This window comes from Ornithodoros turicata, chromosome 9 (genome assembly GCF_037126465.1).
Source record: "Ornithodoros turicata isolate Travis chromosome 9, ASM3712646v1, whole genome shotgun sequence".
Taxonomy (NCBI): Eukaryota; Metazoa; Arthropoda; class Arachnida; order Ixodida; family Argasidae; genus Ornithodoros; species Ornithodoros turicata.
The window spans coordinates 7955614-7970009 of NC_088209.1; the positions used below are offsets into that span (position 1 = coordinate 7955614).

General features: G+C 50.0%; 1 protein-coding gene across 1 annotated transcript; it reads left to right on the top strand.

The window, feature by feature from the left end:
* The first annotated feature begins 337 nt into the window (after positions 1–337).
* LOC135369368 (uncharacterized) lies at positions 338–1656 on the top strand. Its single transcript, XM_064602961.1, has 2 exons — positions 338–765; positions 834–1656. Exons 1-2 carry the CDS (start codon positions 338–340, stop codon positions 1654–1656), a joined length of 1251 nt encoding a protein of 416 aa, XP_064459031.1.
* Positions 1657–14396: the final 12740 nt, after the last annotated feature.

Consider the following 14396-nt stretch of genomic DNA (forward strand, 5'->3'; position numbering starts at 1 on the left):
GCCCTCGGACCTAATGAAGCAGCAGAGGTGGGTGACATTATCACCGTGCCTCCTGCAGACCACCCGTACGACGCCCTCAAGACAGCTCTGACCCGGCGCACCACCGCGTCTGAACAGGAGCGCCTGAGGCAACTCCTCACCGCTGAAGTCCTCGGTGACAGAAGGCCGTCCCAGCTTCTCCGACGCGCGCCAATTCGGCCATGCAACATCCTAAATTTTTCGGCAAACCAGCAGCGAACCACCCTCTAGCAGGCAAGGCGCACCGGGACCACTGTTCCACCGGGGACCCGCAGGGAGACCACAGTACGCTGACTTTCCGGCCTCCACCTGCTTCATGATGAACCTCCCCGGGACTTCTCTAGCGGCAACCGGCATTCATGCTGTCGTACCGGTCGCGGTACTGTCGCCCAGCCAGCAACGCACGGGCGAGGAATTGGCCAAGCTCCGTGCTGATGCACGATCTGGACTTCGCTTTGAAGACTTGCTCCTCCCCGGCGCGGCAACGACCGTAGCTTGCGACGTGTCGCTTGGAACACCGCGCCCGTTCGTTCCAGTCGCCCTGCGTCGGCAAGTGTTTGACATGCTCCACACATTGTCTCATCCCGGAGTACGGGCCACACAGAAGCTCATCGCTGCCCGCTACGTGTGGCCACGCATGCACGCCCACATCAAGCAATGGGCGCGCTGCTGTCTCAAATGTCAACGAGCTAAAATTCATCGTCACACCTACGCGCCCGTGGCCGCCTTCCTCCCGCCTGACTCACGGTTCGACAAGATCCACTTAGACATCGTCGGCCCCCTACCACCCTCTCAAGGTCAACATCTCTTAACAGCCATCGACCGCTTCACCCGGTGGCCAGAGGCAACACCCATCCCGGATATCACCGCTGCCACAGTGGCGGCGGCATTCGTGACCACCTGGATTTCGGGGTACCCTCCACCATAACGACAGACCGAGGAAGGCAATTCGAGTCATCTCTTTTTGCTGCCCTCGCCACGCTCCTCGGCGCGCAACGTATCCGCACGACCGCCTACCATCCGTCATCCAACGGCCTCGTGGAGCGATTCCACCGCCACCTCAAGGCCGCATTGAAGGCCCACGTCAACCCCACCGCCTGGACGGAAGCCTTGCCGGTGATACTCCTTGGACTCCGGTCCTTTTTCAAACCCGACTTGGGTTGCACCTCGGCCCAACTGGTCTATGGAACGACCTTGCGGCTTCCAGGCGAATTCTTCGCACCACATCCCACCGGGACCATTCCCAATCCCACGGACTATGTCTCCCGCCTTCGCGATGCCTTCGCCGGTGTCCGTCCTGCACCCACGCGCCTGGGCTCCGCCACCAAGGTGTACGTCCATCCGGACCTCTCCACGTGCACGCACGTCTTTGTGCGCGTCGACGCCGTTCGGAAACCCTTGCAGCCCCCATACAACGGTCCCTACCTCGTCATCGCTCGCTCTCTGAAGCATTTCATGATCCGCATCAACGCGAAAGCAGAGGAGATGTGCATCGATAGGCTCAAGCCGGCCTACACAGAGTCGCCGCCATCAACCGACGTCAACCTTCTGAAGACCGATGATTTTTCCCCTGCCAGCCCCCCCTTGAAGCCCGCCAAGCGCAGTCTGCGGGTCTCATGGGCGCCTAAACTGTATTAATTTCACCCATGGTCTTCGCCCATTCGCTAGGGGGGGGCCAACTGTAGCACCATCGTCACCACGATCATATTCACCTGGCGCGATCATATTCAACTGGCGCGAGCTGCAGAGCCTTCCACCAGATCATATGTCACTAAATCACTTCTCGTTAGCTCTCGCACCATGAAGGTTGTCTTGTCTCCTTCAAGCGCATTGCCACGAATAGGATGCCAGAGAAACGCAATGAAGCAATTCCAATCCGCGCGCGTCGTAGCACAGGCGTCGGAAGTACTGCATTACATCAGCATGTAACAGGGTATCCGTTTTCAGGTACAATGCGTTATAATCCCTCAGATTCGAGCATCCAAAACGTTCAAATACGTGCAGCGCGTACTGATAGTCTTCGTCGCTTATATCCTCCCTCGTCAGATCGTTTCGGAAGGCGGATTTTGCCGGCAGAGCCAATTCGTCGTAGACCGCGAACGAGCTAACGTGGCTGTACGGGAATACACCTTTACGAAGCAAAATTTCGTAGTCGTCTCCAAATACCTGCTTCAGGCATTGGAACGCCTCTGCGCCCCCCATGGATTTGACGGTTTCCACGAGCTCTCCCAGCGACGAATTTAGGTACTGCATTGTATCTCTGAATAGGAAGGTGCCAATTTCGTACGATCGGATTTTTTCTATGGAACTGGCCACGATGAAGGGAGCTCGCTTCCACTCGAGAAGGTGAAATTTCCACAACAGCCCGGCCAAATCGTAGGCCAGATTGTGCACCATGATAGGCAGTTTTTCCCGCGTCGTGCACGCCACGTTACAGGGGTTGCACAGCGTCGCGATGTAATTTGTCTCGCCAGCAGTACAACGCTTGGAATGGTCATGGTGTCGGACACGGGGTAGATCTTGCGAGAACTCCCGCCCGCAGTACGCGCAGTGGGTGGCAGCTCTGTGCCGCGCTCGTTGCTCATAATTCAGCACCATTTCCGCGGGGCAGGCGTTCAGGACGATCATCTCGTCCCGCATGTCCACCAAAGCTCTGACGCACTGCCTCGCGGAATCTTCACCGTGGTGCGTCCTGATGCACATCACCTTAGAGTCGTGAGTGCGCACGAGCACGGCGCAGAACCTCGAGGTGACGTGACGCTGCATGCCAACACCACTGGGCGCGAGTACGCTCTCCGTGTCCAACGCGACGACGTAGTTGTACTGCAGCTTGTACTGTATTTTAGTAAATTCTACAAAGTTTTTGCCCGGTCCGCAAAATTCCAATATGATTTCCTTTACGTCTGCGCACAGGCGACGATGTTTTTCCATGCTCTCTTCCTTGTTAAAAGAGCGCGTGCAACGCTCGCATATGAAACGCTTATTTTTCCTAATCAGTAACCGCTCGAGGGACTTGATTCCAAAAAAATGTTCATCTATAGCCAATAAGTGAATTTTCTTTTCATACTCGAGTTTTGGGGGTCGCGACACGTGCACTCCCTGATCGACGTACTCGTATACGTACACGGATATCTTGTTTTTGTCTTCAAATTCGTCTAGGTCAGGGTAGGAAACGGGGAAGCGACTTGGCCACCAGTACTCCGCTGCGTAGTTTTCACACTTTTTCCACGAATTCCTTTCCTGGGGGTGCAGGAGGGCGAGCGTATTGTATTTAAAACACTCACCCTCCTTACGTGCCGGTAAATGAATATTCGTCAGCACGTTCCATCCGAATTTTTTCGTTTTCACCGCGGAAATACATATTCGAACGTTTTGGACGTCGGTGGACACGAACCCACTCCCTTCCCGCTGATAATTTTCGACGCGCCCCGTGGACTCCTGAATCACGTCCATCAGGGTATTCGCGACGGCTCCGTCGCTGTGGACTTCGCGAGCAAACGCCATAAAGTGGGCTATGTGCGCGGTTATCTCCCCCCGAGTTTCCTTCACCATTAAAACATCCGAACAAATGCAAAACCTAAAGGGTATTCTTTGCGCTCTCAATATAGAGACCATATCGTGAAAGTGATTCATTAAATATTGTCGCAAATCCTCTACTTCCTGATCGTGAGCAGATGCCAATAGCATGAATCTTTTGACGATACCTCTAAATGCAGTGTCAGTCTGGAAGAAGGGCAGGCAGGATGTATCCACGTCTGGGTGCGATCGCATCACGTGAGCAGACAGTGTAGGAGGTGCGCCGTCCCGAGAATCGTCGTCCGATTCATCCTCGATATCGTGAGGATCAAAAAAGCAGAACACACACCGAGGCACTGAAAATAAACGGAACCGTAAGAAACGTGCAACAAGTAAAGGGAATAACTTACTTGCGAAGCGAATGAAAGCAGACTGTTCCCCCCCTGAGGCGATCGCGCGGCTTATAAACCAGCATTCACCCTACATGCGCCAACACGTCGGGGCTCGCTTGTTACCACACGGTCGTAAATCACGTGTCACCTCGAGGATGAGGCCGCGTTGGGGCCATCTGTTTAATATCAGAACGCGCGCAACCGCAATGAGAACTCTATGGTGAGCTTTGTTTTATCACCGACGAAGAAAATGTTGCGTCAAGGTAATGTAAATAGGTCTTCTCCGAGAAATTGGGTCACCTTGAGACAAGCCCCAACACGATGGTGCCATCTGTATAATATCAGAACGCTCTTCCACCCGTCATGGCCATACTGAGAACTCTATGGAAAGCTTTGTTTTATCACCGCCGAAGAAGATGTTGCGTCAAGGTGATGTAAATAGGCTTTCGCCGGGAAATTGGGTCACCTTGAGGACGAGGCCACGTTGGGGACACCCGTCTAATATCAAAACGCACTTCCACCCGTCATGGCCAAAATGAGAAATCTGTGGCGAGCTCAGTCGAAGAAAATGTTGTCAAGACGGTGTAAACAGATTTCGGTTTGAACAGCTAGGAGACCGGCAGACGATCCACGTTTTTATATCACGGCACCATATAAACAACCATCGCGAACTTTGTGCGTTCTGCGCGCTCAAAACAAGTTGGTGCATTCAGACGAAAAAAGATTGTGCGAGCGTGGAAAGAAGGGGTCGCCTACAAAAACGATCTCGTGAGCCCGGACCTCATCCACTGCTCACCCGATTGCAACCATCGTCACTTCCAGACTGAAATCGTAAGTACCGAATAGATTACACGTTATCCAATCGGTAAAGTTTTTTTTTCACGTGTTTCAGATGAACTGTCCAACCTGCTCTCGGCCATTACCTGAAGGATCACACTTCCAAGTTTTGGTCGTGGGACCTAAAGCACGGGATGCAACACCACCACCACTGCAACCCTCGCCAGAGCCGGAATACATATACATCGATCTGAATGCGCTCTCGCCACTGCTACCGCCAACACCACCCAACAGCTGAGCCATCAGGTGCACGCGCTACCTTCTTCTGTGCTCAACTATCGCTGGACTATGGACTGATGGTAACATCGCTTCTATGCCTTCCTCTTTGTTCTACTGTCGCCGGAACTGTCATCGCCAACAGCTGAGCTCGCGCCACATGATGTATGTTTTTTTTCTTTTTTCATGCTATCAACCACTGCTTAGCAAATAAACGTTTCCAGCCATTGCCTATAAATCGTAGTTGTCTGTTGAGGAGGGGTTCGCATTAAGTGAAGCGACGCGCTTTATCTGAGAGAAAAAAGAAAAAAAAAGTTCCCCTCGCGAAGTTGTAAATCTTTATTTTCGTGGGTGGTACCCCTAGAGCGTTACTCGCTTCAGTCTCGCCATGGAAAGAGCAACCGTGAGTACCAACTTATGTTCACTCCATTAGCTATAGATCTGCGCGCATATTTCAGATGCAATGCCCCACCTGCGGCCACCGATTACCCGAGGGCTCGCACATTCGAGTGCTGGTGGTGAGAGGCTCGGAGGCTCCACCGCCTCCCTATAGTGAGGCGCCGCCGCCGCCGAGCTATTTCGAGTAGCAGCAGCAACACCAACAACAACCACCACCACTCGGTAGAGGTCGCGGGCGCGGGTTGATGCTCCATATGAGCGACCAGCAACCGTTCGCCGTCGCTTCAGGTCGAGGGCAGCGACGCGCGATGTAAGCGAAAGTAAATAAAACACATCGCTAAAAAAAACAGTGTTCTATGCGTTCGTGATAGTTTGTGGTGTGGGGGAGAATAGAGGACACCACACTTTTTTAAGCGACAAACAACTTTTGTAGCAGCTTTATTGATTTTAGGTCATTAGCGGCGAGATTATCGGAAAACAGGGATACAATGCTCTTCAGTGATTTCCCTTTCGCCGACAATGTCGCCACGATACAACAGTACACACCACACATTGGAGAATACAGGCTTTGGATACAGACATCATTATATTCGTCGACGGTGAGGCGTTTCAACTCGGGTTCGATGGGTGGCAATCCGAAGGAATCAAAGTAGATGAGGTCATCCTTCATTTTCGCATACAGAATCCAGTGCTCCCCAGCTTGCTGTCGCCGATCGGTGTTCACCACGATTATACCCGGTCTATCCAGCGCGGGCAGACGGTCGCCTCGAGCGTATACACCGCGAAAGAGTGCCGAAGTGTAATCGTTGTACTTCAGGAGTCTCTTGATATCTTGCTCGAACATCGCTAATCCAGTGTGACGTTCCTGTTCTTATCGGTGGACATAATTCGCACACTCTCGTACAGTATCAATACGGTCGTGGGTTCGGCCAAGGCACGTTGGAACTTGAGTTCCAGACCATAGAGTTAATATAGGAAGACTCTAGAGAACGTACTTGGAGCGCCTTCAATGGGATTCTCCTATCCCCGAGCGTGACCGCCCGGGCGCAGCCATCCGTTGGTCATGGACAGTGTTAGTGGACGAATTTCAGCCCCCTAACTACAGCGGATCTGCTCCGTTTGTTGCCAACCCTGTGCAGCCACGTGGGATGACAAACGGGGCACGAGCCGATGGAGGCAACGGTGTCCACCGTAGGAAGCGAGGCCAGCCGTGTAATTGCGTTGAGTACGCACGAATCTTGGGGATACATGCAGAATTGAGTAGTGCTATCGGAATCACAAGGTGAACGTTGCCATATCAAACGTGAATCATATGTAATCTATGAGATTACCTGCAACACCGCCAAGCCTTTGCTTTCCACCGACACCGACGAAGATTTTTAACGCCTATGACGTGTTGAAGTGGCGTTTGTATGCTTTGCGAGCGAAATCAATAAATTGTTACCCATCGTAACAAATGTAGGCATGTATTTCCGAAGGCAACAGAATTCCAAAGATGAATACACACAGTAAACCGCCATTTTCATGCTGCTCTGCCAACCAACGGGAACCGGAAATGGCAAAAACGAAACCACCCGCCATTCCATGCTCTGGTCTGTCGAGTTTCGTGATAATAAAGTGATGAACGAAGGGCAGCACATAAGCAAGTGAGGTAGTGGGAAAATATTCACTGCTTATTTGTTTAACGAATACATATGAGATACACACATAGTACTCCGAATTTGGATAGCAAGTGTTGAATTTAGGAAAACGAGCACGTCAAGTTTAGCGGAATGAAGCAACCAACGGAAGGCAACGCCTTCCATGACCAACGGATGGCAGCTCCGGCGTGGTCACGCTTTTTTGAGCGAGTCTGACCCTCCTGTTCCAGACGAACGTTTCCACGCCTGATCGGTGACAGGTGGACGGAGGGTTGGTCGGGATCCAGGTCGTAGTACATTAGGAACTTGTTTCCAACGTAGTGGTCGTATTCGTAGGAGACGTGCTTCTCACACAGCTGCTCCAGGAGGTTGAAGTAGCTTCGGTGGTTCAGGTTATTGTTGAAGTCGAACGTGTCTAATCGCTGCGTCCCGTTCACGGTGAGCGTCGCCGACTCAATGTCGCAGTTCACAAATCGGTACGGGTCCCGATTGAATGCTCCCTGGTAGGCTAGGGTGGGCACGAATGCGACCACCACCTTAGACGGTATCTTCTCTGGAAATAAATCTTTCAGGAATGCATCCAGGCTGCCTGGTAGCGCAACTGGTAGCGAACGAATACGCGATTCACTTCCGGCCAGTGTGTAGAGAGCCTTGCGCTGCTGCAATTCCGTTTCGTGTCCGAGGAATAGGCTGGGAGACACGGTGATTTTCTTTATGTACAAGGTGGCACTCATGAGTTCCACTTTATGCGTGTGCTGCTCCTGATCGGTCTTCATAATGCGGAACGCGTCCGAGCCTTGATAAAAAACAAGCCTAATTTCCACTCCCGATATAAGTAGCTTAGGCTGCAGGAAAATGCCAGAGTTGATCTTGGAAACCAGGTCGATGGTCTTGGTCGATGGTCGATGGTCATTCAGCGTGTTGGACGGGTACAGGTCCATGCTGGCGTTCGAGAGCAGATACACGTAAAATTCATTTTCTGACATCGCTGGCTGGCACCCAAGAATTGTGATCTTTGGCGTATCCAAACCAACGAACCAAGTAGTGCAATACCCCGTTAATTTTCTTCTTTCTAATCACCGCGGATATGAGTCGCTTATCGTACGAGGAAAGATGGTGGACGGGCTGCAGCTCCTGCTCGTAGAATGATCCCAGTATTTCTTTTCCCGTCGAATCTTTCACGTACACTACGGGCGGATCGGTCTTTCTTGTTCGCGACACCTCGAACACTTCGGCCATCCACCTTTGATCGTAGCCTTTGGCGAACACAACGCGATCTAACGCGAGCCTCACCTGGTCCCCTGCTTTATACTTGCTCTCCCGTGGGGTCGTCTTACAATTCAATCTGTTGAACAGAGCTACTTCATTTCCGGCGTTCACGTTTTTCGGCTTTTCACCCGTGACGGAGTGTACCGAGTCGTTATAGTCGGCCACTATCTTCGGCAGCGCGTTGATATAATTAAACTTCCCTGTACTAGTGAAGTGCCTGGCTATTCTTTCTCTAATTGTTCAATGCACGCGTTCACAGGAGGACGCTTTCATTCTGCTTTGCCTGCTATAGTGATTTAGTAGCGACTGAAAATACTGACGAACGGGGGAACCCCAAAATTCGCTTCCGCGATCCGTCAGCAAATTCTTCGGAAGTCCGTGACGAAAAACTCGTTGGAAAGCTTTCTTTACGTCTTGCGGGTGCTTTGTGCGAATGGAGACCATGTACAGGTACCTCGATAGCGTATCTGTGACTGTTAGGATGTACCTGAAGCCCTTGTTAAATTTCTGATATTTACGCATATCCAGAAGGTCTGCCTGATATAAGTCCCGCACGTGAGTTGCGATGATGGAGCGTCGCTTAAATTTTTTCTTCACTGGCTTGTGAAGGGTGTAAGCATCTTCTTTTTTCAGCTGTTCCACCGCTTCTGCACGCGTGAGCTTGTGATAACGTCGGTACCGATCCACTCCACCTAACCCTTTCTACTTGATCTTTCTATAGGGCCCCATATTTGCTCCAGCAAGCAATGCGGTGTATTTTCAGAGCGCTTATAATTTTCGATACTTTTTTGTACCAGCTGGGTTTCTTGATGAGCGCACTGCGACGTGCTAAGTAGCTCACGAGAGCCACAATGTTTGAGCGATTGATTCGCTTCCCTCTATATACTAGCACATTATCCGCATGCCAGGTGAAAACTTTCTTCAATTCTTTTAGCACAGATTTCGCGCGTGCTTTATCAACGCTGGAGGGTAGAAGATTAAAATCGAATTGATTGGGTTTCGGTTCGGTCTCCGAATGGACAGGTTCCAGAGGAGGAGGAGGAGGAGGAGGATGATAGTGAGCGCGCTTCAGCAAGTAATAGAGGGCTTCCAGTATTTTGCCCACCTTTACGTCGTCCGAATCGTTAGATTTCAGAACTTCACCTATTTCTATTCTATGAGCCATGACCGATGGCTTTGGATATCGCTCGCCCGGCGACCCCTGCCACGAGACTTGATAGCCCTGAAGGAAGCAGTGGAAGTATGGGAATGAGACCACCTCGTTGTCCCCTAATATATTTCTTCAACTGCCTGGGGCACTTATGAAGTGACTTGTAAGCGAGGAAGCGGAGAATTTTTTTGTGTTTCTTCAGGTTTTTATGAAGTTCCGTCGAAAGTGGGATATTTCCGCGCAGAATGTTCAGACAGATTTCCGAAAGGATTCGAATGTCGTCGCAGCTCAGCTCTTTAAGTAACTCTGCGCGGTGCGTCGGTTTGCTGGCGGCCAATACTTTGAGGAGCATGAGATGTCTTCTAAGATCGGCCGTCATTTCGCGGGCGTAAACAGGAACTGCCGGTCGTGCGGTAAAATACCCGTTCGCAGGCTACGAGAGGGAGGTGTTTGCGCGTGCAGATCCACAACTAGATAACCGTGCGCCTTTTCCGTCGCCTGGTTATATGCGTCGAGAAAATAGGAGAGCCCCTGTTTCCCGAATACCTGACGTCCGAAGGTTTCGATCTGTTGTACGAACCGCGCATTCCGGAACAATACGACATAACTGGCGTTCAGCGATATCGTTCGAAAAGCGGCGTTGTGATAGAACAAGGCTTGTGTGATCAGGATCACGGACGCACTCTTATGGTGGCTACCACGTACAAACAACGACTCTACCTCCGATAGAACCCCCTTTTCCGTGATTTGATCGTCAATAACTATGAGAGTGGGATATCGCTCATCCCAATCTGCAGGTATCCTGTCCATAAACTCCACACCGTCGAAATCCTTTCCCCAGCCGGCTGCATACTTTCGTACGTAGATTATCTTCTGCGGTAGAACGCTAAATAACTCGGGGTATCTCATTATATTCTGCGTGAGCACCGTCTTCCCACACATGGACGCGCCGGAGATGAGAATTCGAGCGGGATGCTGGAACTGCGTGCGCATCGTGGAAGAACTTGAGCAGACTGTGTAGCGAGGTGTGGTGTATCTTTATTTTCATCCATAGCTCCTAGCGCGATTGATGATCGTCTCCAGGACTCTTATTTCTTCCTGACATAGTTCCTGAAGCTCGCGCAGTGATTGCTCCCTGTAAGCCGACAGGTACTCGTCCAAGATTTCGCGTATGATGTCCCGCAACTTGTTTGCGGTGATACGGGAGCGCAATATGTGGCAGCACATCTCGACGAAGTTCTCTCGCTCGTGTGACGCCTCAAAGCGGAATCGCGCGGAGTTGATGCACCTGAGTCGCGCCATCTGGTGGCACGAGGTAAGTTTGGATGTATGAGATAGAGACATTGGGTTAGAACCATCTGAAGCCACCGCCGAGCGATTCGCGCACCATCTGGCGGGCGCTGGTGAAGGCTATGTTCAGTAGGCCAATCAGGACCCACTAGCCATTATGGCGGGCTTAGCGCGGACCAATCAGGTGGTGCTTAGAAGTCTGTGGAGAAGAGGAGCAATCGGGGTGAGTAGGCTTAGCGCGGACCAATCAGCAGAGCTGGCTAATTAGCATAGAGGCTCAGCGTGCGCCAATCAGCGTAAAGTGGGCAGAGCGAAGTAATTAGCATAAAGGGGCAGCGCTATGATGAACCAATCAAGGATCAGTAGGTTTAGCGTGGACCAATCAACGTGAAGTGGGAGGAGCCAAGTAATTAGCATAAAGGGGTGGAGCTACGGTAAACCAATCAACGCTCAGTAGGCTTAGCATGGGGCAATCAGCGTGAGGTGGGCGGAGCCGAGCCGACTAATTAGCATAAAGGAGCGGAACTACGGTCAACCAATCAGTGATCAGTAGGCTTAGTGTTGGCCAATCAACGTGAAGTGGGCGGAGCTAAGGGCGACCAATCAGATGGCTTTGGATTTGGCTTGTGTTGAATTCCAACTGGATTGGATTGGCTTAGAACTGGATTTTGTTGGCTTACAAGTGGATTTTGGCTTAGAATTGGATTAGAATTGGATTAGAACAGGAATTCCTGGAATTGGATTAGAAAAAGGACGTCGTTGCTGGACCTAGGTCCCTACTACTCGCGTTTGGCACTACCCAGTACTACGGACACGTGTTTCCTAAATTCCGATATTCCAGGTGGACTCTTGGATCACTGAAAATTTCTCCATAATGTGGTGGTTGTTAGTATGCTTCCCATTATGGTTTTAGCTTTACTACGCATTCATACACAAAAAAAGAAAAAGCATACATATTTTCTTGGCTGGTAAGAAAAGCGAAACAGACACCAAAATATAAGTAATGGTGTGGTATGTACAGTAACAATTGCAGAAGCTGAATGAAGAAAAATTGCCATAGGCACCAGGGTACCTATAGACCCTTTTCACTGACCTCATTCCGTCCGCCATACTTTTGTTTTCGCACGCGCTCGCACCACAGTTAAAGCTGGTAGCGTGCTCGCGCCATGCACAAAAGTATGGCTGCCACAAGCAGGGGGAAAGGCTATGCCGTCTGCGACAGTGACGTCAGATGAAAAGAGTCTATACAGGGTGGAGGGCAACAGCGCAATTGTGCGATCATGCAGGTCCTTCGACGTCCCTGACACGCATTGGGAAGTAGTAGAGCTATATCGCCAAAAGCAGCAGGAATGCAATAAAGCCACCTGGAAAATTGCGTTCTATCAGGAATGCATGTCATAAACATAATCATCAAAATTTGGTGCGCAAACAAGTAGCACGTACAGGCTTTCACAGGTGGCAAAAAAGAAAACTGCTTCTTGCAAACCACAGTAGAAACACACTGTTTATAAGATGGGTCCTAAAGTGCATGCATCAGGGGGAAACCCCATTTACGTAACTCGTAAAAGTAAAACATTACCCTGAAGATTGCAGCACTTACCAATGTATGCAACATATATGCCCGAATTTTCGTGTCCCTTCGCGTTCATTTCGTGACGGTTCATTTTCTTCCACTCGGGGACCGGTGTAGAACAGATATCGCATCGGCCAGTAATCCTCGCATGAACAACTGTGCATATCGCACGCGGAAGCAAGCAATCTCCTTTCTCCTTTATCTTTCGAACGTTGATACGCGACCATCCAGTGGCGATAACAAGATATGTGGATGACACCCTATAGTATTATAATAGCACCTACCACACATCAGCATATATAAAGGAGTAGAAACAGCGAGGACTCTGTCACCTTCACAACAGATGGACTGAAGAACGTTTTCTGGTGGGGCAAATTGAAAATTCCGCGGTACTGACTCGTAAATTCGATTTTCCGCGGCAAGGAGTCAGGGCTGCTTGAAGCGGGAAACAGTATTTTCTTGGATGAGTGGGTACAAAAACTTCAGCATTACATGATACCTTAATTGTGGTCTCCTCTGACAGCGAATGCTGTTGTTAGCTACAGTCACCTCGTTTATGCCTGCTGAAAGATATTTCAGCATCTGCAAAGTATTTGATCCAAGATAAACGCAAAATTCCGAGTAAGCACTCTAATTCCGTTTCAAAGCCCAATACTTCTCCCAGTATTTACTCGCATGATATGCGCGCTTTTTCTCCCTACAAAATCGGAAAATTTAAGGGTGGAATGTCTGTTACGATATTCAAACTACACAAAATTTCAAAATTTTAGTACGCGGCAAAACGGTGGCCCACTATAGACGCGGCTGGAAGACGCCAATAGTCCGCACTTGACAACCGAAAGCACGCTATAAGTTCGCAAACTGTTTCATGTTGTGCTGTAAGCCTGTAAGGTTTGTGTTGCGCTTCTTTCCGCGTTTTGTAGTTCGCAGCATCGATATATTAGTTGACAGTGTCGGCCATCGCGTGAGCGGACCATCACTCGAAAGTGCGCGCAAATCAAACAAAATCACCGCAATATAACTTCGGTAGCGCTGACGGCGTTGCGAAAGGTAATCGCCACGGTTGCTGAGACTCGCGTGCCAGGCATCCGCGCACGAAAAAGTGTTTTTTTTTTGTTTTTTTTGTTAGCTTTAGTGCCAAACTAAAAAAATGTGCGATGCGCAAATTATCCGATGGCGCAAAATACGCGAGTAAATATGTGGAAGCGTCCGTGTACCTTGGAGCAGTTGGGAGCATGTGCGGCTCGCGCTCCTGACACTATTTTGCGTGAGCGTGCAATACTTCTCCTGCGATTCTGCACGTCGCAGTAACTGCCCACATCGCGCCAATCGCGTCCTTCGGTCCAATCGGATTTCCGCGGAAAATTCCGTGCAAAATGCCGCGAAATTTCGAGTAAAATGAGGGATTCCACTAAATTTCCGTGCGAAACTCGAAGAATTCCGCGATGAATTCCGGATTCTGTGAAATTTCGTAGAATCGCGGAAAATCCGGGGCTTTAAGTATAACCAGTTACGGTTTCTGGATTTAACTTTGAGCAAAATTGATGGACCATGATAGTGGTAGAGAAGAACAGACCCAAAACCACATTTTAATTAGCAAAGTTCCATCCGAAAATAGGGAAAAAACAAAAAAAAACAGGACATCAAAGTCGTGCTTAAACTCCACTTTTAAAAAAATCGTGCCAACACTTCGTAGTCACATCGTTACAATGCCACCTGACGAGGTTGCAAGAAGCTGACTATTCACCACCATTTGTCCTCAACAGATTGCAAGAACGTGTGTCCAGTGAAACGATATGACCCAAACTGGACGGAACTGTGGGCAACTGCTTCGGCGTATTTCCATTTTAACGCTGGATTTCCCGCGCCTTAGGTAAGCAGGCAAATGATGTAGACAGAAGAGTGGCATATAAAATCCAAACCAGATTAAAAGACTTAACGCATTTCACCAGGAAGCCCTCCCTACCAGGAAAACTGTAACACCGAATATAGAAATGAAATTGTTCCACGCAGAAGAAACGTGGATTTAGAAAATCTGCTCTGCAAGGGCTCATGTTATGTAGGCAAGACGAGAAGATATATAGTGGACTGTCTGC

What these genes read in the sequence shown, in the direction of transcription:
- LOC135369368 (XM_064602961.1), top strand. Translation starts at nt 338, where the DNA reads ATGAACCTCCCCGGGACTTCTCTAGCGGCAACCGGCATTCATGCTGTC. An exon ending in TTCCTCCCGCCTGACTCACG is followed by an intron (nt 766 to 833) that starts GTTCGACAAGAT and finishes ATCTCTTAACAG; the next exon opens with CCATCGACCGCTTCACCCGG.